Source organism: Anolis sagrei, chromosome 6, assembly GCF_037176765.1.
Source record: "Anolis sagrei isolate rAnoSag1 chromosome 6, rAnoSag1.mat, whole genome shotgun sequence".
Lineage (NCBI taxonomy): Eukaryota > Metazoa > Chordata > Lepidosauria > Squamata > Dactyloidae > Anolis > Anolis sagrei.
This window is the reverse complement of record NC_090026.1, coordinates 26,293,918-26,321,230: the sequence shown is the minus strand read 5'-3', so window position 1 is coordinate 26,321,230 and position 27,313 is coordinate 26,293,918. Positions and strand designations below refer to the sequence as shown.

General features: G+C 37.1%; 1 protein-coding gene across 3 annotated transcripts; it reads left to right on the top strand.

Moving 5' to 3' along the window:
- The first annotated feature begins 54 nt into the window (after window positions 1–54).
- Window positions 55–26,812, top strand: LOC132778046 (cytosolic phospholipase A2 gamma-like). Of its 3 annotated transcripts, none has more exons than XM_060780652.2 (17): window positions 55–191; window positions 4,294–4,346; window positions 5,427–5,467; window positions 10,374–10,485; window positions 11,313–11,455; window positions 12,983–13,181; window positions 13,606–13,723; window positions 14,774–14,914; window positions 15,625–15,666; window positions 16,556–16,594; window positions 17,790–17,882; window positions 18,772–18,891; window positions 20,628–20,669; window positions 21,311–21,403; window positions 23,013–23,167; window positions 25,167–25,338; window positions 26,531–26,812. In XM_060780652.2, exons 2-17 carry the CDS (start codon window positions 4,344–4,346, stop codon window positions 26,689–26,691), a joined length of 1,674 nt encoding a protein of 557 aa, XP_060636635.2. In that variant the 5' UTR covers window positions 55–191; window positions 4,294–4,343; the 3' UTR covers window positions 26,692–26,812. The 3 variants fall into 3 exon arrangements, with proteins under 3 accessions (XP_060636635.2, XP_067326068.1, XP_067326066.1); XM_067469965.1 differs by lacking the exon at window positions 55–191 and adding an exon at window positions 3,715–3,760; XM_067469967.1 differs by lacking the exons at window positions 55–191; window positions 23,013–23,167; window positions 26,531–26,812 and adding an exon at window positions 3,699–3,760 and having other exon boundaries at window positions 25,167–25,296.
- Window positions 26,813–27,313: the final 501 nt, after the last annotated feature.

The following is a 27,313-nucleotide window of genomic DNA, read 5'->3' as shown; positions in this document are numbered from 1 at the left end:
ATAAATAAGCACAACATGTAGCTGGGGGCTACAGGCTGGAAAATTTAGGCATGTCTTTCTTTCATTGTAGCCAAGTTTTTAGTAGAGGAAATGGAAAAGTACGGAACCATTCATATCTAATCTACCTCTCCTGATGTGCTGTGGAAAGAGGTCAAAGCACCAACGAAGGAAGCTTATTTGAAGATACAAAGGTCTGTGTGTGGATGTGTGGAAAAGAGAATGCATGAGAGAGAACATTTTAGAGATATTACAAAATCATTAGACTGAGATCTCAACTTCTCTCAGGACTTTTTGGATTTCAGCACAATAATGGGCCTCTCAAAATCTTATCTGTTAATGAACAAAATCTTTTTGGAACTGATTTGATATTCCGCAGATCTGCACTTATGCTGGAATAATTCCTATCATCTTGTATACAAACTTGGCTTGGAAAAACCTCTTCCCAAAATCCTTAATTGTTTTTGAACCGTACTGGACTTGATAACTAAGTAGTCTTTAGCAAAGGCTAAAGACTTTATAAAGCTAGAATTCCCATGATCCTATAGCTTTGAGCCATTCACTGAAATTGGTGTCAAACTGCATTAATTCTAAATTGTAGATGTATCTTAAGATAAAATATGACTCTCTACATGCTAAATATAGTTGCACTTCCAATGGTTTGACTCTGAAATATTTTGCCCATCTTTCCTTGTACTTTCTGCACAATCCTGGGCAAAAATGCAAACCCTCCGGTAATGCATTAACAGCATTCTGTCCATAATCTGCGGCGGTAGAACCGAGTTGAAGGTACAATAGGCAATGGAAATGCTTTCTATTTTTATCATTAGAAAAAAAATAGTTCATTTACGACACTGAATAACAAGACATTCTCTGAATATTCTGAATCCTGTTACTATATTTTGTTCACAAACTGTTCCAGTACAGAAGGAACAGTTCGTGCAATTGCCCAATCAGTTGTGAATAATCTGGTTATGCAGCCATCTAGTTGTGTTTTTAATTGGGGGGGAGAGGGGGGAGGGAATCTATCACCAGAAAAGTTGAGCACAGGTTTCTTAAATTTGGAGAAATGACTAATTTGCAAATAGTAGTTGAAACAGAAATGTAGATTTCTTACTATAATAAGTCTGCTGTCCAGGAGCCAACAACTGACAGTTAAATAAATATTTATTGTAATAGCTATATAAAGCTGGTGAAAGTTTTGGGTATCACAAATTATGAAGTCCCATCTCAACCATTAGTCATATGGGATATTGATTTACAATAATGCAACTGTCAATATAACCTACACATTCTATCCTATTGCCTTGAGTTTGATCGCTGCAGTTCCACAGACCCCTTGAAACACTTGATTGTAACAGGATCCTTCAGGTCCTAACCCCAGCATTTCATTTTTTAATATTTTAATTATGTTATGCCATTTACCAGATTAGAAGAGATTTTTAGTAGGTAGGATGTTAAATTATTACTTCAGGGTTGCTGTTTACAACTTCATTACAGCAGGACACTCTTTGATTTTGAATAACATTTCACTTTGCTGTCATCATACAGAAAATAGAAGGGACGCATGTGAAACTTGCGTCAATGAGAAAAAAACATTATACATAATTTGTCAAAGGATCATGGGTTGCAACTTGATTACCAGTCTCATGATCCTAAATCAGAATGCATCTAAATTCAGTTTCCTTCAATACAGTGTTTGAAATGCTTTTAGAAAAAGATGAACAGAAATATTATTGAACTAACAACTCAAGAGGCCTCTTTCTCTCTATCTCTCCTGCTCCTCCTCCTCTTTGTCCTTCTTATCCTTCTCTCTTCTATCATATTTTGATAGACTTCTGCACATTTTCGAAGGCTCTTATCAAAATGCAGACAGGGTGAGACTCTCATTTATTTTAATGTGGATTTAATTACAGTAGAAAAAAGTTGAAGAAAGCACAAGGACTCTAGACAGATCCGTTCCCCCCCCCCCAATTCCAGTTGCGTTTACGAATATAATTGTGGTTTGCTTTATTTATTCATAGCATTATTTATTTATTTATTTATTTATTTTCTCCCTCTGAAGTCAGGCCAGTGGCAGTTGGGATGGAGGCAAGGTATTTCACTTATTACGGAGCTGTTCCTGCCGCTTTGTTTCTCCCTCTGAGGCCAGGACAGTGACAGCTGGAATGAAAAGAGAGCTTTTCATCTGCTTCTGGGCCAGGCATGATGGTGCTGTGCTTGCCTCTTCTTCTCTATGTCTAAAACCAGGGCAGAGGCAGTTGAAAGGGAAGGTTTCCATCTGTTTCTGGGCCTACCTTTTCTTCTCTCCTTGCAAGACAATATAATGGAATTTGGGATGGCGAAAGGGCACAAGTTTATGTACTTATTTGGTTAACAGAAGGCGGCCCTCATATACATCCTTGAGGTGAAAATTCTTGAGATTAAAGTTCAGCAGCCAAGATGGACCTAAAAACTAAATCAGATATTGAAGTGTGAAGTCAGCACTTCAGGTGCCATAAAGATAAGGACTGATATATAGGAAAACTAGAATATATGCCCAAGCATGTATTAACTTAGCTCATTACCTGTGTGAAACTGTTACAAAAGACATTACCTTTTTTTGGAAACAACCACTTTGCTGAGACAAAGTGACCAGGGTCCTTTGCCATTCTATATATATTTTGCCATTGAAATCTCTCCAGCCAGAGTGGAAATTCTTTCCTTTGAATCCAAGGGGCTGTGCCTAGGATAACAATGTGAGTAGTGCCATTTCTGGTTGTTGTCTTTCCTTCTGAATAGGCTGTAAAATGATTACTTGTGATTAGTCTACAGCAACAGAGGAGCAACTATAACCACAAAGATAGCTAAACCATAAAGACACTCGGTACACACACACAAATCTTTCAACATAGATTTGTGTTTATTGTTGTGCTCTGTTGGGAAGCTCAGAGTAAAAAAAAATCACCTCAGACTGATGGGTAGGACTTTCAGGATCACCACGTAGTAAGCTTAGTAATAGCTGATGAGAAGACCAGACTGGGCTATTGCATTCAGGCTCTATGGGCTTCTAAGAGCCTTCTAGATTGCAAATTTGGGAAGATGATTATTGTGTCTTAATGTATGTCTGACGTGATCCAAAGCTTGGGATCATATGCATTCAGCTACTGATTTTAGGTTTGAGTTGACCAATATATTTTCATTTTTATTTTATTTGATAAAAATAGCAATATGCATCATATAGTGCTGGTGATCACTCTGAAATATGGTGTACCAGTGGACGACTTGAATTGATCACTGAATTTGATAAAACCTATTGAAAAGGTGTTGGAAAGGGCATTGTTATGGGTAAAAGAGGGTGATACAGGATGCTCTATGCTTTTCCTTCTGGCAAAAACTGACCATAGTTGCACTAAAAGATATAGAGATTCATTGAGATGTGTTCACTTAGATAAAATAAAAAGCAAATTTTAAGTGGTCTTTTTTCTACTTTCTACTTTTTTACTCAATTCAAAAACTACATCTCTCTCTGAAATATGCACCTAGCCCTGGTGAATGTGGAAGGTTGATTGTACATAGCTAAAATATAGCAGATGCTGTACTTTTGCATGGACTTTTGCAACTCAGAATGCTTGGTGAGTTGTTTCAATCCTTTTAATCCACCAGCCAGTCCTTTCCCACTTGCCAGGTAAATAGTACACACTAGTTTTGTAAAGAAATCTTCTTTCATGAATGCCAGAAACTCTGGGGAAAAAGCACCACATGCCTTATATTCACACTGAAGGTGAGTCTCCTTGTGGCAGCTAGTGATTCCTTGGGTGGAATTTCTCAATCTGTTGAGACACCCTCTTTCATTAAGTGAAGGAAGTTTTGCAAAGTTTTGAATTTGGAACTGATCAGTTATGTTGTTTATTACACTACATTACAATATTAGAATGCATAAGCTTTTTTCTTTTAAAAAAACACCATATTCTGTCAATTTTGAATGTTGTATATTAAAATGTTGGTGAGCACAGAAGAGAATTCAGAGGATTTCAAGTCTGGCTTCTCATACTAGGATTTTTGTTGTTTATAATTTGCCAATAAAAGCTGATTCTGACTAAATTTAGACAGAATTGCAACATTGCAATTTGTGCTGCTTAACACATTCTGTCTCTTTCCAAAATCAGAAGGTAACATTGAACAAATGACCATCTCTCAAATGTACCATCCTTCAGCCCTCAAATCTGTAATACCAGTTTAATGAAATATTGAGATAATTATGCCCAGTGACAAAATGAGAGATTTTTTGAAAATGTTCTTTACTTTTTTTTACAGAAACACCTGTGAACTGTAAGTTACTCAAGAAAATACAATCAAGAAGAGGAATGGTAAGAAATATATACATGTTGGTCCATTCTGCTTATTTTACAACATGAAATGGCTTATTGCTTGCTACCTTGGTAAATTAAAAAATAGTTATTTGTGCATGTGAATAAAACTTGCAGCAAGGCAGCCAATGGGTGTCACAAAAAGTGGTAGATAATGAAACAAAAATTAATGGTACATTTACACTATAGGATAAATGCAGTTTGATAGCACTTTAATCTCCATGGCCCAAAGCTATGGAATTGTCAGAGTTGTAGTTCAGAGAGGTTCATGCACTTTTTGGCAGAGAAGGTTAAAGACTTTTCAAAACTACAACTCCCATGATTCCATTGCTTGAGTCATGGTAGTTAAAATGGTGTCAAACAGCATTCATTTTATGGTGTAAATGTGCTCCTGGTCTTATATCCTAATCATAACTTCATGCTGTAGATTATTATATTATATTATATCCCACTTTATCCCTCTTGAAGGAGACTCAAAGCGGCTTGACATAGATGATTGTCAACAGCCCAAACGTTCAGTAATCAGTAGACTTGAGATACCACAAGGTTAGCATATGTGGGGGGGGGGGGGGGCGTAAGATAGAGATGCCAAGAACAGCACTGGATCCACAACTGATGAAGCAGTACGTCTACTGTGGGTTTTATCATCTCTCCACCAGCAGTTGCCTCCAGCAAATTGTGAAGTATAATGTGTCATTGCTGGCAGAGTTTCTGTTCAACATGGAGCAGTTGTGGAAGAAGTTGAAGCAAAATCCAGAATGAATTTGCCACGCCTTCAGAAATAATTGCCCCAGGGGGAACACAGAAACAGTACAATGAAGAGTGGCAATTGAATGCTGACTAATTTGTAGAGAGGATAGGAAGAGGGGAGGGGAAATTGAATGAAATCAAGCGGCTGGAAAATGGCTGTCTGGGTGACTTCATTTCTATATCTGTATGCCCAATCATATGGCTTTATTCCAGTTGTTTGAGTTCACCAAACATTACAAAGTTGTATTGCATTGAAATACAGAGTTTATGTTCCCTGTGAGTGGAATAGTTGAGCCTCATCATTTATTTTTATCTTTTATACTTTTCAAGGAAAACGGAACAGTTAATGGAGAAATGGCTTTTAAGAAAAGGTAATGTGAATAGGACAAATGTGTTATTTTTCAATCACATTACTGATATTCATGAAATTAAGAATGGCTGAAAAATGCAGTTCTCAAAGCTTCCCCCCCCCCCCTATAAATTTATCCATCCTCCAACTCCCAAGACTAATGGGGATATAAATGCAATTTGCAATCAGAAATTCATGCATAGGTTCCTTGTGATATATTCTGAACATAGAAAGAGGTGGGGACCAATAGCATGGACACATTTGAAAAATTCAGAAGACAGCAACATATGACTTTGAAATCTTCATAAGCATGCTTAAATCAATGGGTGGCTGTCTAGAAAAATATCATGCTTCTCACACAGATATTCCTCTCCCCCTCCCCCCTTTTGTATGTGTAGATGTGGAACAATCCAAAACAGTTGTTTAATTCTGTTATATGCTTGTTTCATTTCATCCAAACAAAAATGTAAGCAGTCAAAAAGTCGGTCCCCATCAGCAAGATGAGGATATTTTGTGTATTCTTCTATGATTTTTGTGAAAAAAAAAATGTAAAGGTTTTATTTTAGGCCAGGGGAGCTTGGTTCTTGCTAAAGTGAAATATATTTCCTGACAGATTACTTAAAAATAAAAATCAAGATGGGCAGGGATTATTTCTATTACAGTACAGTAAGCTCTTAACATTAGCATCTCACATCCTTGGGCAGTTGCCAAATGCAATGTGGGCTGACACCTGTTCTAGTTTGGGTTCACTATACTTTTCCATCCCAATTGAATCTACTTGGAGGCTGAAAGACAAGCCATTCATTGTAGGTTATACTAATACTAATCCTTACCATGACTTCTGGTTGATCTATTAAAATGAGGCATTGCATAGGTCCCAAGTATGATTCCTCTGAATGTGCATAATAATCCTTTGAATGCCCAGTTTTATATATGAGGAAATCAGGGGAGAACAATCTATCTGTAACTAATAGTGGACATAAATACTTTGCTCCTGAAATTCCATATTATCTACATGTATTAATTGACATTTTGATATCTATAAAGTATATAAAGGTGTATTGCTAAGGAAGTCCAACAGGATCTTTTGAATCTAGCAGGTAGTGACTAAAAGGATACTTTGTGAAATAATATTGGGGGCAGGAATCCAAAAATTATCCTACCATACGATCAGTGTGTTGCAAATAATTTCATTGGGTGCATTTACACTGTAGAATTATGCAGTGTGGCACCACTTTAACTGACATTGCTCAATGCCATGGAATTGTGAGAAGTGTTGTTTTACAAAGTCTTTGCCAGTGCTAGAGCCTCACCAAACTACAACTCTCAGGAGTCTATAGCACCAAGTCATCACAATTAAAATCAGCATTCATTTTACACTAGTGTAGGTGCACTCAGTATTTTAAGTGAATAGTAATCTTATTTGCCTGACATGTGATAGCTTCCTTGCTGAATCCAATAAAAGTCTTTAGATCCAAGTGTTTTATTGTTGGGGTGATTAATAATATTCCTTGTTTAAAGGGGCCCAGACAGGCAAGCAAGACACTTATTTTTGTGAGCTATTAAATATAACAGTTAGCTTGCATTAATCTCTAAAGGGCAGAGGTTGTGTGTATCTGTTCTAAACAAAAGTGCACTTTTATCCAAATGGTGTTTGCTAACTAATAATTACCAGATTTCTTGCAAAATCAGTGGTGGTGTACAGAAACTGAGGGTTGTCATTGAGCATAGTAAGAACTAACAACTTTTCTCTGAAAGGAGATTATTTATACTAAAGTTTGAATTTTTCTTTGGATGTCTTCAAAATGTAGAAAAAGAACGAAGTATTTGCAGATAGTGCTTTTGTTACTATGCATTTGTACTATTGATTTTTCTCACTTACCTTGCTGCTTGCTCTTGAACTGAGCCAAGAAGCATACTTTTTCCTTGTTTCATTTGTTTTAAAATCACTATTCTTCCACCATCATTGTAGTTAGTTCAGTATTAGCAGTGAAGCAGAAACAGACATTTGATGTGTTAACTTCTGACCTCATCACATAGACCATGAGAAGAAATAATAACTTTCAATCCCCAATCGTCCCATTTCAAGTTCTGTCTTCCATCACACGTGTTTCCCTCTTCGGTTTTTCACCAGTTTTCTGCCCACGGTTCAAATCATCACATGGAGAATCCTCAGGGAAACTTCAAATAGGGAAAACTAAAAAAAGCTAGCAAGAGCACAATTTTGAGTCTAGATTACTATTAAGAGAAAACGCAGTGAAAGCGAAGTGATGCGAAATGCCCATTCCTCCACATCACTGAAACAATTACACATGGCCTAAACCCAACACATGTGTTTTTGGGAGCTAGCAATGATTCTGGCATGTGCCAGGGGCTCAGAGCATGATTATTCACCTGCCTGAACTCCCTCCTTTCAGTACACTTCAATTAGATATAGAAGATGAAGGGGAACATATGACGAATGGAAGTAAGCAAGCAAATGTCATGCGATGGGCTTCATGCTTCTTCATCCTTTAAATGTAGATGAAGTATTCTTTGCCAGGGAAAAAGCTTAATGTGATCAGGTCCTTAGTATCCATTCTAAAGTGAAATACAGGTGAAATAAAAGTTACACAAAGTAGTTAGTTTCTGTGACTCTTCTTCTTTTCCCAATAATTTCATTGCCCATGTAGTGCAGTCCTTTGAATGTAGGACTAGAAATCTAGGAAACCATGACTGAAGGCTCATTCAGTGATGGAAACCCACTGCAAAGGGACTTGTGGTGAAGGAGAAAAAAAAAAGAAAAGCAAAAGAAGAAAATAGACAGTGAACGTTTTTTGAATGAGGGATGTGAATAAATGGGCTAGGATGAATAGGGAGGAAATAGAGAACAACTATCTTAAGGAATGGGAACTATCTTTGAACTCTGTGGGAAGAAGGGGAAACATTTTTGAATAAGCTCCAGAATTTGGTCTTTGTTAGAATTTTTGTGTGTGATTTTTGGATGATGATTTTTTTTTTTGCTAGAGAGAAGAATTGGTGAATGTTTTACTGGGAGGACAAGGTTGTATATGAATGTCTTCAATCCAAAGGATGGGAGGTTACTGCAATGGTAGAGGTGGAAGTGAAAAATAGTATAATGGGGAACAATTACAGTGTATTGTAGACACTGTTCAGATGTGCATGGGTTTATATATATACCCTAGTATGGCTTGTTTGATAAAAAAAAGGTTCAAAACTCATTTCGGATTTAGGGGGCGCTGGTGGTTCGATTCTAAAGTCACTTCCTTAAAAAAAATTTTTTCAAAACTTTCCAAAACTTCCAAAACAGCTTCGTTAATGGCAGATACACATGTGCAGTAGGAAAAAAAAGCACTGGCACTGGGGAAACTCCAGGAACTCTTCCACTCAGGCCACTCCTGACCGAGGGGCTCTTCCACTCCAGGCATGCCTGTCAATGCTGAGGAGGAGGCAGTGACGCCCCCTCAGGTGCCACTTGGCTCCAGCTGCTGGGCTTCAGCCAGGCAGTGGGCTTCAGGCTGTTCGGAATAATGGGAGTGGAAATCCAAAACACCTGAAGGGGGCAAAGTTTGCCCAGGCCTGGATTAGATGCAGCCAAGCCACAGTTCAATGTTATGGGATCCTTGAGTTTGTAGTATGACACTTTTTGGCAAAGGAAAAAACCATGCAAAACTACAGCTTCCAGGATTGTGTAGCATTGAGGCAACACATTTGGAAATGGTTCCTTGATAAGATCTGCCTGTTCCACCTGGAGGGAGGGAGGCAGGAGAGGGAATGAAGAAAGGAGGGAGGGAAGGAAGGAAGGAAGGAAGGAAGGAAGGAAGGAAGGAAGAGAGGAAGGCAAGGAAGGGAAGGAAGGTGCTTCTGACAGGTTCTCCTTCCTTTCCAAAATTGGTTGCTTTAACCAATATCCCAATCAATCTTTCGTGCCACTGATCTATAACAGAAAGCACCCTCTCCTTTCTCCCTTCCCAATTTTCTCCCGCCTTCCCCCTTTCCTTTTTTTAAACCCAGCATTGGCTTGATCCTGTTGAGCAGAGGCTGCCTCCTGCCTGGCTAAACTCCCAGTTGCCAAACCTTGAGATTGGGATGAGAAGTCGGGGGGGGGGGGGGGAGTAGTGAGGAAAACTCAGTTTGAATGCAAACTCAGAGGGAGAATCCAGCTAGTAATGCAGAAAAGGAGGAGGAGGAGGAGTCAGCTGCTCAACCATTTTGGCTAATGCGCAGTAAGGCAGAGTGGGAAATGTAGTTTAACAACAGGGCTTTTGCAATCTCTACCATTGGGGGCCTTCGCTTCACAAACCTCAACAGTGGCAGTGCTTAGGCATGCCTACCTCATCCCTTCTTTGCATCGCTGGCCGGGAGGGGAAGCAAAACTTTACAAAACTTGCTTAATGCTTGTGAAAATTAAAATAACCTTGGGAGAGTTCCGAACATTACGAAATATTTATGAATAAAAAGGGTAAGTGGTTCAAATCGTAATTACACCTCTTACTTTTCTTGCTTGGTTCAAAATTGATTCAAAAGACCAAATTCAATAGGTTTTAACAAATTTAAGGTTTTAACGAAGTGAACCTAACCAACTCTAATACATACAGTAGAAGATTTTGGGAGAGAGGGGAGGAGGGGAAGCAATCATACAATGTACTGTATTTGATATTAAATGAAAACTTTTGAGACCAGAGATGGAAGTCCACTGAACATCCTATGTCATAAAAACTTTATAATGCAGACACTTAACAATAGCAGAAATGTAATTTCATCAATGATAATTTTCATTCTGGGTTTCTACAATACTTGAATTTTCCAAGTGCGCTATTCATTGACATAACAGATGACTAGAATGGAAACTTCACTCAGATGATGATAAAGAGTCATTCTTGATGGTGCTAATATTTTTTTCACTCCTTTTTTCCTTTGTCAACTAGTGATACATTCCGTATTTCTAGAGATATATCAGATAAAGAAAAAGCAACAATTGCTAGAAGAAAAACTGAAGTGTACAATTGTCTTCAGAAGTTTGGGATGAATTGCACTATGGTAAAAAGCTATGACCTATGTATTAGATCTATGCTAAATAATCTGGTGATGCCAATGAACATGCATTCCTAAGGCAGTACCTAGAGAAACTTAAATACTGAAACTCAGCAAATTAGGTCTAAATTAATTCAAACTAAGCTTTCTTTAACATCAATATGGTTTACTTTAGTTATACCTAACATTTCACACTGATTTCAAAAGAATCTGAATGTGCCTAAGGATGAAATCTTAAATGTATATTTCAGACAAATATGACAATCTTAAATTAATGTATTCATTTGGCATAATTTTACATACTATTGTGTTTTAGTGGGAAAACAATATATAGAATATTTATAGATAGGGTTATTATTACAATCCTCTAGCAGTATAGTTCCAGAACCCACAAAATAAAAAAACAATTACTTGATTTTTAAGCTCTTCGTTGTACCTGTAACGGTATAATGTTGAAATAATATATTATGTATACATCTTGTAATAATACAGGTTGAGCATTCCTTATCTGAAACTCTTGGGAACAGAAGTCTTCCATGTTTTGGATTTTTTTAATGGAATATTATGGGGGTGAAGATGGGATTCAAGCCTAAAAATAAAATTCATTTATGTTTTCATATATACTTTATACATAATAACCTGCATGTAATTTTATGCACAATATTTTAAAATAATTTTTTTATGAAGCAAAGTTTGTGCACCTTAAACCATCAAAAAGTACAGATGTAACTTTCTTAACCACCCATGTTGATAATTTTGGAATAACTTTGATTTCTGGATAAGGAATGCTCAAACTGTAATAATATTTTGTATTTCTTCCCCTCCTCCAACAGAGTAGTCTCCCCAGTATTGCTATATTAGGTTCAGGTGGCGGTCTGAGAGCCATGATTGCACTTCAGGGTGTTCTGGCGGAACTTCAGAAACAAGGTTTATTGGATGCTGTCATGTATCTCTGTGGAGTATCTGGTTCTACTTGGTAAGTGGAAGTGAGCTGTTTTTATGTACAATTGAGATCAGTACATAAAGAAGTAGTATCAGCTGAATGAGAAGGCAATGATTTGATCACAACTGTGTCTTTTCATGCCAATACATTTCCAAAACAAGTTCTAGCTCTCATTGTGCAGATCTCATTATACTGACCTAATTCAGATTATCCCCAGACTGTGGTTAATTCCGGACAAGGTTGTGTTGATGTGGCCTTGCCCTGCATTATCCCGGATCAATTCCATGCAGCATTTGGCCACCACAGAATGATGTGACCCTTCACTGATCTAAGTAGTCAGTGCAGATATACCTATTATAAGTGTAAGTCCTCATCACATTCGCTAAAGGATGCACCTCAAATTGTGGTGAATCCAGTGGGGCCTGGAGGGGAGCAGGGGAAACCTGTTACTCCACATCCTGCATCATCTAGCTTCCCTCTTACCCCATCCCATGGGGGGAAGTGTCCAATGCTGAGCTTCCCCCTGTTGTTGGCTATGCAATACAAAGAAGTTTTCTTTGTTGACACTTCCTCTTGACCTTTACCATGGGCATATGACACTTCCTCTTGACCTTTACCATGGAGCTCCACCAGAAGTAGATCTATATTTTGGGATGGAAGCCAGTGGGCTCCATGGCAAAAGTGAAGAGGAAACATCGTATGACAGGCAATTTTGCCCATCTGATGAAGTGGTAAGTATTGCTTAGGTAGTCAGTGATGCTGAGAAATATGTGTTTAGATCTGCACTCAGTACAGCTTGTTTTTTTCTGGCAATGCTCCTTGGAAGAGAGATGGTCCATGACTGAAAGGTAAAAATGCAGGTGGACAGACACAGATGCAAACACACACCTCAACATATCCATGGAATGCAAGATGAGTTGGCCTTGTTTGTTCCCATTTTCTTAAAATTTATGGATATCTCATTATGCTTTGACAGCAGGGATACTCCCCATTTGCTTGGAAGTCATTTTTAATCATCAGAGACGTGTGAATTTTTAGAACTCAGCCCTTGCGTTTATTTATTTGTAATTTGTTTAATGGATCAGGATAAAATCTATTCTTCAATCAATAACTTTATTTATAAAATCTATTTTTCATTCAATAACTATAAAATCTATTCTTCAATCAATAACTTTCAGTCATGGACCATCTTCATCTTTCCTCCCAAAGGTAGGAGTTCTGGCATCTTATATGAATAAATTACATTACATTCAAATACAGAAAACAATTGAGAAAGCATGAAAGCCTGTTTCACTGCAAGTTAATTATTTATTTTTTGATGACAAAGGATTGTGAGTTTTTCTCAACAACACCTCAGGGGTCAAACCTTCTCCATATTCTCATTCATTTTTGTACATACGTTTGATTAGTAGAAAGTGGGGCTTTGCATTAGAATTTGTAAAGATCCCATTCCTAGGCATCATTACTTCAACCTTGTGTTTGGAAACTGTACGGTGTTTTTCATTTAATTTTAAAAGATTTGTTCCTAATCTCTGTTTGTTGGATTTTGTATTTTTCAAGGTGTATGTCATATATCTATGAGCATGAGGAGTGGGTGACACAGCTTCCCAATTTGGAAAAGAAGTTGTGTGAACAACTTACAAACACAGCCTGGAGTGCCAAGAAAGCTTTTGATGCCTTGGTAGAACCAAGTAAAGATGATACATACTCCTTGACTGATTTTTGGGGTAACGTTATTGTGAATGCAATGTTACATGAGGTGAGTAATAAAATCGTATTTTTAATACTTTTTGTTCCATTTGTTTATTTTTTGTTCCACAAAATATTTACACACACTCTCTCTAACACACACATACAGAATATTCACTTACCATCATTAGATAAGCTAATTTAGATGTTCCAAACCGGGTTTGAAGTGTGATGTGATCTTATTTGGTTCCTTCATGCCTTCCTTTCCTGGTTTTTGCCTTCTAATTTCTTGCCAATAGCCTCCATTCTGATCAATGATGGAGCCAAAATATAGATTTTTAAAAGCTTTTAAAATATCTACATCACCCATTTTTATTGAAAATAAATTATCTACTGTCATTCTCCTTCTTTGTTGTAGAATATTTACCTAGAGTTAACATGTTGAGATGAACATCTAATATTTTCCAATTGCTAATGAGTTTTTTTCTCTGTAGCTGGATTATCATTATTTTTCTGAAGAAAGGAGAGTTTCATCTTATGGGAAAGTGCCTTACCCCATCTATGCAGCAGTAGATTCAAACAAATTAGCTAATAATTCTAAAACTCATCCAGGTAAATGTTATGCCTATATATGACTATTTCTCATAATGCAGAGCTTCCCAGTTGAAATCTATATGAGATTACAGTATTAATCATGCCTGAATCATATCTATATATCTTTGTTCTCTCTCTGAGGGCCCTTCCACATAAGTAAAATCTGTGCTGAAATTGATTAAAATAACCAGCTTCGGTGCAGGTTCTAGTCTCCACCCACCCACCCAAACCACAGGATTTCCATGGGATGGGGTGGTGGTGGCAGCTACATGCCATCCTGATTAAAATTGAGATGGCACGAAGCCATCTGAAGCTCCCCATTTCTCCCTAAATCTTACTTTAAAATGTTCCTGGCCTCCATATATCTTCTTCTTGTGTCCTCCTGACAGAAGAAAATAATGCCCGAGGAGACAGGAGGAAAATTCCTCCTTGCCCCCATCTCCTCATGCATCATTTTCACATGCCAGGAGGATGCAAGAAGAGGCTTTGTGACAGTCAGTGACCTTTTAGGAGTATATTAGGGGCTGGGGGGAGGGGATGGGTGCCCTCATGCACCTTTGGGCTTCAGGAGCCCAAAAGGTGCAGGATGGCTGTTGGGACTTACCCTGGGATTGTGGAACCTATTAGACCCTGATCACAAAGGCATTGATTTAATGAGGTATTTGATTAATTCAGAACAAACCAAGGAAAACTTGGTTTATTCCAAACTAATTCATTTTTACTGGAGCCATCATTTGGATGGCTCAGGTAAAAACAAGACAGGTCTTGCATTTTGGGACTGCCTGGATGGGCCCTGAGTCAGTCATGTGATGTGTCCATTCTATGTCATTGTCCTGCTTTTATTTTAGTTGTCTAACAATAACAGGTGTCCCCCATCTTTGACTAGTATGTGAAGAATAGTTCAGAAAAAAACCACAAAAACCTTAGACATTCATTGAAATTGCGTAATGTTAGGATCAGGTAACACAAAAGCTCAATGCTGAGAAAGCACACCATACTGTGAAAGCAAGTTTCTAACAACTCCCAATCATATTTATGTCTTGTTTCTCTTCCTTTTTTCCTCTAAAGATATATGGTTTGAGTTTACTCCTGATGAAGCGGGATTCATTCATCGTGGAGCATTTGTGGATATGAGGTTGTTTGGAAGTGTATTTGAGAATGGCAAACTGAAAGAAATTAAGGAAGAAAAAAGCATTTCCTATTTGAGAGGTAGTTCTGTAATAGGTTCTTTAATAGATTTAATGGGAGTGTGGTGAGAACTCTACATGAATTGAATGTTCTTGTAGTGAAAAAATAATTGGTAAAATTATGCATTCTTTTTTATGAACCTTCCTATTATGCCTAGAATAGCTCTCTCACTGGATCAAATCCATTACACCAATCATTATGGTGTGAATTCTATTTTGTCCCATTAAACTAGACACATTGAATAAATATGATTTACACACATGTTAATTCAATACATTTCATTGTGGACTAACCAATACAATTCAGGCTAGTGAATTCTTAGTTCCAGTAACAGATGGTGGCGATTAACTTACTTTGCCATTTTCTTGCTGAACATGAGAAATATTTTGCTTACAAAAATCTGTTTGCTTCATTTAGTTTGCTCAATCTTTTAAGTTATGTACAAACTTTATGTATGAATTAGCATTTTTTCTCCATTGCAGAATGCCATTAAATTAAATCCAAGTCTCCTTTTGTTTACTTTGATTCCCATTGTTCTGTTTTCATTCTGAGTTCCAGGAAACTCTTATGTTTTTTTTGTCTTTGATACTTGTTTTGTAACTTTTACATTCTTGAAAAATAAATCCAATAGTCCATTGTTGAATGAAACATTAATACTTTCCTCTAGAAACAGTACTTTCTTGCAAACCACAATCAGTCCCCTGAAAAATCAGTTTCTTCTTTTCTTTCAGGTTTGTGGGGAAGTGCCATTGCAAGTTTCAAAGCTATAGAAGGTATGTGATATTTAATATTTCTAAATGCACATGGATAAAGGGAGAAGTAAAGAGAGTGACAGAATTAAACCATAGACTGAAGAGTACATACAGAATTGTTCTAAAATGGCTCTATGAAACACCCCATCTTATTTGTGGAGAAATAGGGAAATCATAGGGAAGAAGAACTTATTGAAAGTTTCTAAGGTGTGGGATTCACTGTTCTGGCACAACTTCTCTACAGAGGATATAATTCACCTTTAAACTGTGGAGGTCTTGATCACTACCGCAACTGATAAATTTTTGTTAGCTGCTCTGATCCTCCCATAACAAGGATGGAACAGAAATGTGATTAAATGTTTATTCCCTCCTACCCCCGTTCACAAGATTTCTGACATAAATGGATAGTTTAACCTACAACACCTACAATGGTGCATTTCTGTCCTGTTGAATCACTATTTTTTTTACAGAAAGAACACAAACAGATCTATAAAGTAAGCCTTCTGGTACATTGCCTCTTCCATCATAGTACACTATTTGCCATTTAAAATGTTCATTCCATGAACAAAAATCTCCTTGAATTGCAAGAAAAAAAGAGAAAATTTAATTGTATTTTGCCATTGGGCTAGGGCTTTCGCCCTCAACAGTCTACCTTTTTGTGGAGAATATCCCAATATTTCTGAGGAGGAAAACACAGTGCACTTACCCACTCCTTGCATATTTCCTTGAAAGAAATGACTTGAATAAGGTACTAGAATAAAACTTTTCCATCTCTAATTAATGGATTAGTTGGCAACATTGAACCTACAACAAATTCAATTTAACTCACCACAATTATGGCACTATATTTTTCTGTTATAATACTAATACTATTTGCAAAATAAAATGTTTGCACTAATTTTATTTTCAGATTTTATTAAACATCTGATTTTTGAAATTAAAAATCTGGGTAAGTGATCAAAATTCCTTGAAATTTCTGCAGAGAGAAAGAGAGAGACCTTTACTATTCAATAATCTGCAAAGTTGTGTGGAGATATCATAGTGGGGAGGTCAAAGGTGGGGGAGGTCAGTTTGAAAGGATGTAGCTTCAGTCAATATTTGAGGTAGGAAAACATTTTGTTATCAAAGATGTTTTGATAGGCTGCAAGATAAGCTTGGGACAGAGATAGAGGAATGGAAACACTGCAGTTTTCTTCATCGATCCATGTTGTTACAAGAGTGGGTAGAAAGTAGATTGAAATGTACTGAGTGGTGTGGAGGATAAAGATCTTCAAGTGATTTGTTGTAGATCAGCAAAGGTGTCCCAGTCCATACTGTGTACCAAAATTAGGTCATTCAAAATTTACCTGAGTGTAGGAGGAAATTTGTGTATAAAACATATATGACTGTGGAGTTAGGGATACAATTATTGGCTAATTTTCTCTTTAGCATTATTCCCACTCCCAGAAAATAATTGAAAACTGCACAGCTTTGGAAAACCACTCACAATTTGAAACATCATTTGCACACAAAAAATGCAAGTGGCATTTTAGGCATAAAATGCTTTCTTTGAAGAAAAGTAATATTTCTGTGCAGAAATGATAAGGGGTTTTTTTTGCACATAAAGTGCAAAGAAAGTGTAAAAATTCTCCTTGACTTTTTCAGAGGTCAAATAAAAATCCATAGTTTTAGATTAATCACACTTGAGCATTTTTTCCACTTTAATCCATGTTAAATGTTGTGACTGCCTCCTGCAGAATTCTGGGGCTTGTAGTTTAGGGAAGCCCAGGGCTTCTCTGGATGAGCAGTTTAAAGGCCCCTCCCTAACCTACAAACTCCAGAATTCTTCAGGAGGTGGTTATTACAGAATTCTGGGGTTTGTAGATTAGGGAGGAGCCTTTAAACTGCTCATCCAGAGAAGCCCTATGCATTCAATCCAGGCATCTATAGTTCAATCACACACTCCTGCCACCGCTGTCATCTTCTTTAGATGATGATGAGGAAGGAAGGATCATGGATATATTTTTGGGAAATAGAGGCTGCCAAAGGTGGTAAAGAGCAGAAGGCATATATGTCAGAGACTTTATCCTTGATGGACAAAGATGGCTAGGATATAATACACAGTTAAGGTTAACCATTTTCATAATTTGAGATTCCTATTTTAGCTTTCGTATATGAAGAATTAGTGGGAGAAGATGTGGGAGAAGTAGAAAAGGAAGTAGAAAATGTTGGGTGTCCTAAACCAGAAGAACCACAAGGTGAGTAAGATACCATTGATCCATAGGACAGTGATAAATGTGCATAGGTCAGGCATTTGGAATGAAAGAGTTAGAATATCACCTGACATGGTAGTATAAGGTGGGATATTCATCTACAGCAATGGTTCTCAACCTGTGGTCCATGGATCACCAGTGGCCCACAAAAATGAAAATATGATCCGTGGCCTCAACATTACTACACCATTGCCTCGAAACTACGCAGCAACGAGAGCTACTGGTCTCGTAAAACCCTCTTATAGTGCCGAGGCACTGGGGATGTTTGGAGGGCAGAAACCGACTACCCACAAAAATTACTACTGCTACATCAGCTTTAGATTATTAAATATGGTTTTCTGTGGGCGAGCAGATGGCGACGACTGGATGGCATATGTCTGTATCAGAAACTAGAGCTGATGTGATCTATCTAATGCAATTTTCTGAATCAGCACACCAAATGACTAAACCAAATCTAAAGTTGACCAATAACTGATTCATAACCCTATTGGTACTCATGTTGGAGAGTAGTCCCTGGTCAAAAAATGTTGGGAACCACCTATCTACCGGATTTACCACTTTCACCACAGCAGATTAATTATGTGTGTGGGGACGGGGAATGGTTCTTCTCTTCTAATCTACTGTTCTGGTGGCAGAATACCTTTACTTTCTTAGGTATGAGACAACAAGCAGAATTTGTCTTGCTGGGTATCATACTGGGAGCAAGAGGCTTTTCTCACTTCTCACATAGGGAGGAAACCAGTGACAATCCATAATGTGTACTTAGTGAAATGGAGGATGTGAATGCTAGGAGAAATAAAAGGACCTCAAAATTTTGCAATATACGTATCATATAATAACTAAATCAATCCTCTTTCTCTTTTTGTCTTTGAAGGTTCTGGATGTGACTGTCATTCTATTTCAGCTGTAACTAACCACCTGATGAATGCCATAGAAGAGAAGTCACATGAACAATATGATGAACACATTAGAAAGTTGACGAAGTTTCTAGAAGGCAAGTAGCAGTTTTAGAATGAGTGTACATTCTCCCACTCTGCTCCTGCAGATCAACAGAGTATCTCCAATGACGCTTGTTCATCATTCATATTTGATAACAGAATTCTGTGAGTATAGGGTTGGAAAGGAATATAATGGTGGAGTGCATTAAAGATTTTTTTAAAAATTCTAACAAGGAGGTCATGGTGATGTGGGATCAACCTTGTGCCCAGTCATCAGTGTAGCAGAGAATGCCTGGCATTCTATTAGTGACATATGCAAGTCTTAACATTCTTTTTCACCTGATGACATCACTCACCAGGTCCCTGACAGACCTTAGTGGAAGATAGTATTGCTCTTGAACCAGTTAAGTGGAGAGCCAAAGTGAAGTTCCAGTGGAATTCTTGCATTATACTGAGCAAAGTATGAGATAAGCCTATAAGATTTTCTGTCTGTGAGTAAATGGTGATGAATTTCAGCACTAGCCATGGTGTCTCCAAAATATCAGCAGTGGTAAGACCTCTGCTGGAGTGGAAATGCAATGTACTTCCTACCTGCATTTAATTGCCCATGTTGGGATTCACCGAACATACATATCCAAGTTGAAAAGAAAGGCTTCCTCTACTATAATGTTTTTCTTTCTCCCCACCTCCTTGTCTTTAGCCATATTTCAATGAGAACATAGCCCAGCCAAAATGTAACATATCTGACTTATTTCAGCTGGAAAGCAAGAATCTCTTCTTCCATGAAATCAATATGACTTTAAAATGCTTGATTTTGTGTCAACAATGCATGAAAAGAATGGAAAACTATTTTTTTCAAACATGGGAAGAATATATTCACAGATTACCTTAAGCAGTATGAATTTCTTTTTGGTACGGGTACCAAAGATATTGGTCGCAATTCACCATGACAGTTAAGAATGCATAAATTGACGATGACAGATACACTGTCAATGCAAATTGACAGATGACAAGTAGATAAACAGATAGAGAGTTAGTATATAGAAGTATAAAATACTTCTTATACTTTGATGAAAGGGATGGGAGCAGGGAGATGGATCTGTAAAATAAAAACCACCCAAAGTTTCCTACAAAGAAAAAAAAACATTTTGAACTATAAAACGTCTGTTTTGGAGAAAGGAATCAATTCTTGCAACAAGAATAATTCCTATTTTCACAAAAAGCACAGGGAGGAAAACTACAATTTCTTTATACGATTTGTACAATGTTTTGCCCAATTTTATGTCCAATTTAATGCAATTTCTACATGAATTCCTGTGTAAAAACACAACTAGTTTTCATGTTGTGGAGACAATGATGATGATGATGATGATGATAATGCATCAGTATTGTTGCACTAGAATCAAAGTATTTTGTTCATACATTTTTCTTTCTGCAAATATATTTTCTGCACAGAAAAAAAATGTATTTTTGCTCAAATTGTTTTTTTCCAAGAAGGTCCCAAAATACAAATGGTGATCAAAGGCTGGGCAAACACCCCATGTTCCTGTTTTATAGGGAGGGTTTGTTCATTTTGGCAAATGGGATTTCAATAAGTTTCAAATCACAATACTTGTATGAGATCCCCCCACCTTACATAGCCCAGGGCAAGGAGATGCAAGAAAGCAACCTGTCCATTGCTATGTATTGCTCATTTCTGTTGAATAAGAAAGACAATATCGCTGTTGGCTTATGTAAGCATTACAGTGCATTTTGTCTTTTATGATTGCGTGATATTTTTTTCTTTTGACAGCTGAGAGATTTCAACACATCATCCACAACGAAACAAAAAGAAGTGAGTATACTCATTGGGTTCAAGCACTGTGTGATTGAAATGCCAAAAAATCCACAGTATTTGAACTGTGAATTCAGTCCTTGCATGATTAGCATTTGGGAGGAAAGTTAGCAATTGCAATTGAGAAGAATTAAAAATAGATTCTGAGACATTAAAAATGGTTCCTGAGGTATACTTTAAAAATATTTCTTGTTCCTGAAAGGGATAGTTTAATTGCAATGTCTACTTTTGGAGTTTCTGTTTAGTCATAATTCTTTTATATAATGTATTGTCTCTTTTCCCTAAATTGTTATTGTTCATTATACAAAAGCCATTGTATACCACAGCTCATGTGATAAACCACATCCACATAATGACTGGAATTCTGACAATTATTCCTAACTAGAGTAAGCCCATTAAATCAACTGCTGAATGGTGAGTCACTCATAGATAAATGCAATGTTTCTACCCTAGTGAAAAATACTAAGGATTGAAGTCACTACGTGTTAAGCAATTATGATGGGGTTCCCATCATCATAAAGTTGTTTCACAACTTTATCATGGAAATAAAATTGGGCTATGGTATATAAATTAAGAATATTAAGGCACTTCTTGAAGTCTTTAACATTTTTTTCCATTTTTAATCTCATTACCTATCATAGGCATTTGGGATACACTGAGAATTCTGAGAAAAACCGTGTCTTGTCTCTTCGAATGGAAATGGGGGACCATCTCTAACTATCTCTATAAATGCAGTAAGACACATGTAGACATAACACACACTGCAGTATAAATGTGTAAATGCTGCTTGCCTTTCACAGGCAGATCCAGACATATCTCTATTTCCAGGCATATGGGGGTGGGATGGTGAGGGGTAGGCTTTTGTGGGAATCCTGGACTTTAAATGTAATTTTATTGCATGAATTGTATTTTAACTTTATATTCATAGAAACATATTTAATTGTTTTTTTAATGCATTTTACATTTTTACTGGTGTCCTGTTATTGTTAGCCACTTTGAGTCCCTATAGGGAAAAAGTCGGTATAGAAATCTATATAAATAAAAATGTTATGTTCATTTGTGGGATTAACAAAACTCAAAAACCACTGGACAAATTGACACCAAATGTGGACACAATACACCTATCAGGCCAATGAGTGTCCATCACCCCTAAAAACACATAAAAAACCCAGCAGAACGGATTTAAAACCCCTGAAAATAAACTATATATACATATACACATATACATATACACATGCACACATACATACATACAGACACACACACCTCTCTCTCTATACACACACACATATATATATACACAAGCACACACAAATATACACATACCTATACACATGCACACATACATGCACACATACATACATATATTTTTACATATACACATGCATACATACACAAATATACAAATAGAAATACATACACATATATACACAACCACACACATATACACAATATACATATACACATATAAACACAGAAATACACAAATATATATACAAGTATACACACATCTATACACGCATATGCACATGCACATATACACCCATCTATCTATATATTTGTGTACATGTGTATATATGTACACATGTACACATGTGTTTGTATATATATATATATATATATATATATATATAGAGAGAGAGAGAGAGAGAGAGAGAGAGAGAGAGAGGTGTCTGTGTGTGCATGTGTATATGTATATGAGTGTATGTGTATGTGTATATGTATATATAGTTTATTTGGGGGGTTTTAAAGTCCGTTTTGCTGGGTTTTTGTGTGTTTTTAGGGGTGATGGACACTTGTTGGCCTGATAGGTATATTGTGTCCAAATTTGGTATCAATTCGTCCAGTGGTTTTTGATTTATGTTAATCCCACAAATGAACATAACATTTCTATCTATCTATCTCTATCTATGGAAACACACATATATACACATATACACACACTCAAAACACATATACAGACTGGGCCACAGCAACGCATGGCAGGGGACGGCTAGTAAAGTAAAATAAGTAAGTAAATAAATAAATACAAATGTTACTCCTCAGTCAGGATAATTTTTGTGGTATGAGGAGACTAATTTTTACACATCGAAATGTCTAGTTTTAATAAGCAATTGGGGAATTGGGGTCATTAGGTGAAAAATTAGAATCTGAAAATTATAATGTAAGTAAGTATATTTAGAAGTACACCCATGTATAAATATACACACATATACTATGTGAAAGCTCTAGTAATACAGTAGTTACAAGGCAGACTCCTGTTCAATGAGCTTCCTTGATTATATTTCTGAAGTGATACCTAGAAATGTATTCCCAAGGAAATACTAAATTCTCTTCCTTCAGCTGAACTTAATGACAAGGATTTGGAAAGACATGAGGACATTAAGCTGGTTGACGCTGGTCTTGCTATCAATTCTGCTTACCCACTTGTCTTGCGTCCAGAGAGAGGGGTGAAACTCATTCTCTCCTTTGACTTCAGTGAGGGAGATCCTTTCGAGGTAGGATTGTTGTGATGTTATGCTTTAAAAATATATACTACATTTTAACTAGTACTCCACACCAGGACAAAGGAATTACCATGAAATGACCCAGATAGGAATGTCAAGGGCTACAAAGTCACAAGTATTAAAGGTGATATGTATTCTTCTCTGGCACAAATTAAATCTCTGGATTGCCCAGCCATCAAACACACACCCTCCTAATTACCTAATTGTCTTTATTATTCCCCCTTTAAAGACTTTATATCAGAGGTGGGTAAATTGCATGGCTCTGGGAGCAAATTGCAGGCCTCTGGAACCTGCTGAGGACCTTGCCTCCCATGTGCTAATGAAATTCACTAGCTGACATACCAGAAATACTTCTATATAAGTCGACTTCATAGCTTCCTTTAGTCCCTAGATCAGAAAACAGATAAGATAAAACAAGAAAAAAATGTATAAGGGCATGTTTGATCCTGTGATAGAGGATCATTCCGTGAAACTGGGAAATGGCAGTGCTTTCTTGGAGAGGGGGGACCTCCTTAGCTCCTGTGACTGCCATTTTCCTGGCCAGGCATTCAAACAGTCTGGAAGTGGTGCTGCAGCAGAAAAATTAAAAGGGAGTAGTCTTCATCGCATTGAGACCAAGAAGCTGGGGGACAGCGGCGGAAACCCTGGGGCAGCATAATGCTGCATTCCCTTACCGTTGTGGGTTGTGGGATCCCTTCCCATGAAGTTTCCTTGCTGTCCCCAGGTTCCTCCCACTTCCCCCTTGGCTTCTTCTTTGAGGAGTCAGGTGTAAACCCAACTCCTCTGGGCTCTGCACATTGCTGGCACGGAGCACAATGGAGCACCACTGGAAGTAGTCCTGTGTCATCTGATGGACTCCAGGGGACTCTGTGCCAACAACGTGTTGGCAGCACAGATAAGTGATCATAGGAATGGAACAATGGATGATGAATTTGGATCATGTTTTCAGTTATGTGATGCCAGTGAATGGTTATTGCTGTTAACTGTTCAATGTGTTTAATGTGTTTATGATGTCAATTGTTTTTTAAATATTGTGTTCTTGTAGCATTGAATTTTTGCTGTTCCTGTTGTTAACCGCTTTGAGTCGCCTAAGGGCTGAGAACAGCGGTATACAAATAAAGTAAATAAAGTAAATAAATAATAATAAATAAGTGCAGAGAAGATATTCTCCTAGGATACACTCCCTCACTTTTTGCCATTTCATTTCAATAAGGGAGTGGTTCCTTATTTGACAAGAGTTAAGCCACAATATTTACATTGAGCTGTGGATAAAATTAACCTAGGTTGTGTAGGACAATTTTTAACTAAAATTTCTAGATTTATATAGTAATTGTTTTAATTGCTAAGTATATATAGCCACATTATAATTCTCCTGTTATAAAAAATTCTTGAAAAGGCACAGCTTAAAAGAAATGTTGCTGTTGCTATCCTTACTAAACAATAGTGCTGTTTTCATCTTTGGGATTAGGTGACCAAAATGATGTACTCCAAGGAGTTCTACCTTATTTTAGATTGACAAGCTTAAGGCAAAGAGGTTACACTCCCTCATCTAAGAAACAGTGGGAGTGGTACACAAAGTGGGTGACAACAACACAAGGAGGAACTTGATCTAAAGTCAACCTCCACATTCTTAAAAATTCATCTGGTCATGCTTGAGAAAATTGTAGAATGTAAGTGAAGAATTCAGACTACTTTTGATGTTTTGATTATTTGTGAATTTAATTAACATGTTCTCTCTAGAAATCTCTAGGTTCTCCAGGATGACTCTATAGTCCTTTTTGGTGGAGGTGTTATCTGAAGGAATCTTCAGGTCCTTCAGAGAAAGTTGACTTGAGCGTCAACTTGAAGGACTACAGGTTCCTAGAGAGTGGGTCTCTTAGATATTTTAAATCCAGGTTTTCCCACTTTCATTGGGGTTCTGTTCCTCTAATCTCCACAAAAGTGGAGGGTCTACTCCATGTTGCTTCCTCCCATTTCTCTGTTTTCACAGACTGTCAAGGATGCAGCCTTGTATTGTAAGGAAAGTCAACTTCCCTTCCCCGATATTGACATCTCAGAGCTGGAAAAGAGTAAAGACAACCCTTCTGATTGCTACATCTTCCAAGGCAACAATGCCCCAGTTGTCATGCACTTCCCACTCTTCAATACAGGGAACTGCAGAGGTATTTTTGTGATATCTTGGATATCCTTAATAGGTTATATATTTATTGCATGGACTGGGATCCATACATATTCATGTTTAGATGAGGCCTACTCAAATTAATGAGACTAAATATAGTAATTAATAATTACATTGAATCATTTGTAGTGGCTCCATCTAAGCTTGGCTAAACATGGATTACTTTTAGTGTGCCTTAATTTTGGATTTGAATCTGAAAGATTTATGTTTTATTCAGCACAGTGAGATGCACACTCTGGACTTTAAGTAAATAGAGCATAATAAGCTTAAAGAAACATTGAATCTTTAGAGTTCTAGGGCAGTGGTTCTCAACCTGTGGGTCCCCAGATGTTTTGGCCTTTAACCCCCAGAAATCCTAACAGCTGGTAAACTGACTGGGATTTCTGGGAGTTGTAAGCCAAAACACCTGGGGACTCACAGGTTGATAACCAGTATCTAGGGAGATGGAAATTTCTTCAAGATGAGATAGTTAAGGACTTCCAATGAGAAATATGTGAAGAATGGAAAGAAACAGGGTGGATATACAAGAAGTTTTCAGATGAACTTTTAGGCCAAATTTGGAATTGGTGCCCTTCTGATATTGGTCTATTGCAACTCAGCACTTCCTATGTTTGATTATAATGGCTATTTCTACTATAAGTTGCAGTTAAACAACATCAGAGAAACACTGCATTTCTATCCCTGAGTAAATGTGCATTTACCCTGTAGAAATAGTGTACTCTGACTCCACTTTAACTGCCATGGTCTTTGCTGGTCCCTTGCCAAACTACAAATCCCAGGATTCCATAGCATTGATCCATGACAGTTAAAGCTGTGTCAAACATCATTACTGGGTGAAAACAAGAAGCAATATCCCTTCTAGTATCCCTTCTAATTCCTTCTAATATTCCACTAGACTAGACTAATTTAATAAGATGAAATCAAGGCTAGAACCTTTGAATTTTTTTCATCACTCATGTGAGATTAACAACATATTGTGGGATGTAAACACAATGGTAGACACAGTGTCTAATCCCTTACCTAATCACAAGTATTATAATCACAGTTATTGAGCCAATTGATTTTTATAAGTGGGTGGCTTATGAAAAAGCACAGCCCTAATATGTTTTTAAACACATTTTCAATATTTATAACTTGGTGCTCTTTTACTTTTCTTCATTGCTCTTGTTTGAAAGATAAAGTGGAAGATTGGAGAGAAAGATATTCCACCATTAAACTTTCTTATACGGAAGAGGATATCAAAGATCTACTGGAAGGAGCAAAAACAAATGTGAGGAACAACACCGAAAGAATCTTGCAAGCGATGAAAAATCTCAATATTTTATATCATAGTTAGGTCATGAGATTCTGGCCAACGTTTTCTTAAGCCTTTTGTAAGCTCTGCTCAATGTTATTTGCCATGCTATTCCTTTTTCCACTTGTGGGATGGGTGAAAACTTAATTACATTTAGCAGGTATCCGAGACTTTTAATCATGAGCCCATTATTTTTATTACATATGTTCTCAGTATGACTAAAACTGGATACAATCTCTTGTCTTCAAATGTTTTAAGAAAAGTCTACATTTTCTCTTAAACCATTTTCAAAGAATAGCCAGAATTCATTGGAGACTTATATTTCATATGTTAACTGTGGAAAATAGAACTGACCTGTTCCACAATGTGCATATTTAGTGAGACACTACTGTTATGCCAGAATTTGTAAAGTTAATGTGAGAAATCCATGCAAAAGAAGTTTGGAACTCCATAAATAACCAACAATTTATGCATTTGATTGTTATCTCTCTCTCTCTCTCTCTCTCTCTCTCCCGCCTGCCTCTCCGCTAGACAGTATTTGAGTGTATAAATCAGATTCCAACCTGTACTATGAAGAAAAGCTGTAAGTGGAAATTGATATACAGATATAAGAATAACTTTCCATCTTATTTTAATATTTGTCAAATGTTGTAATGGATTGGCC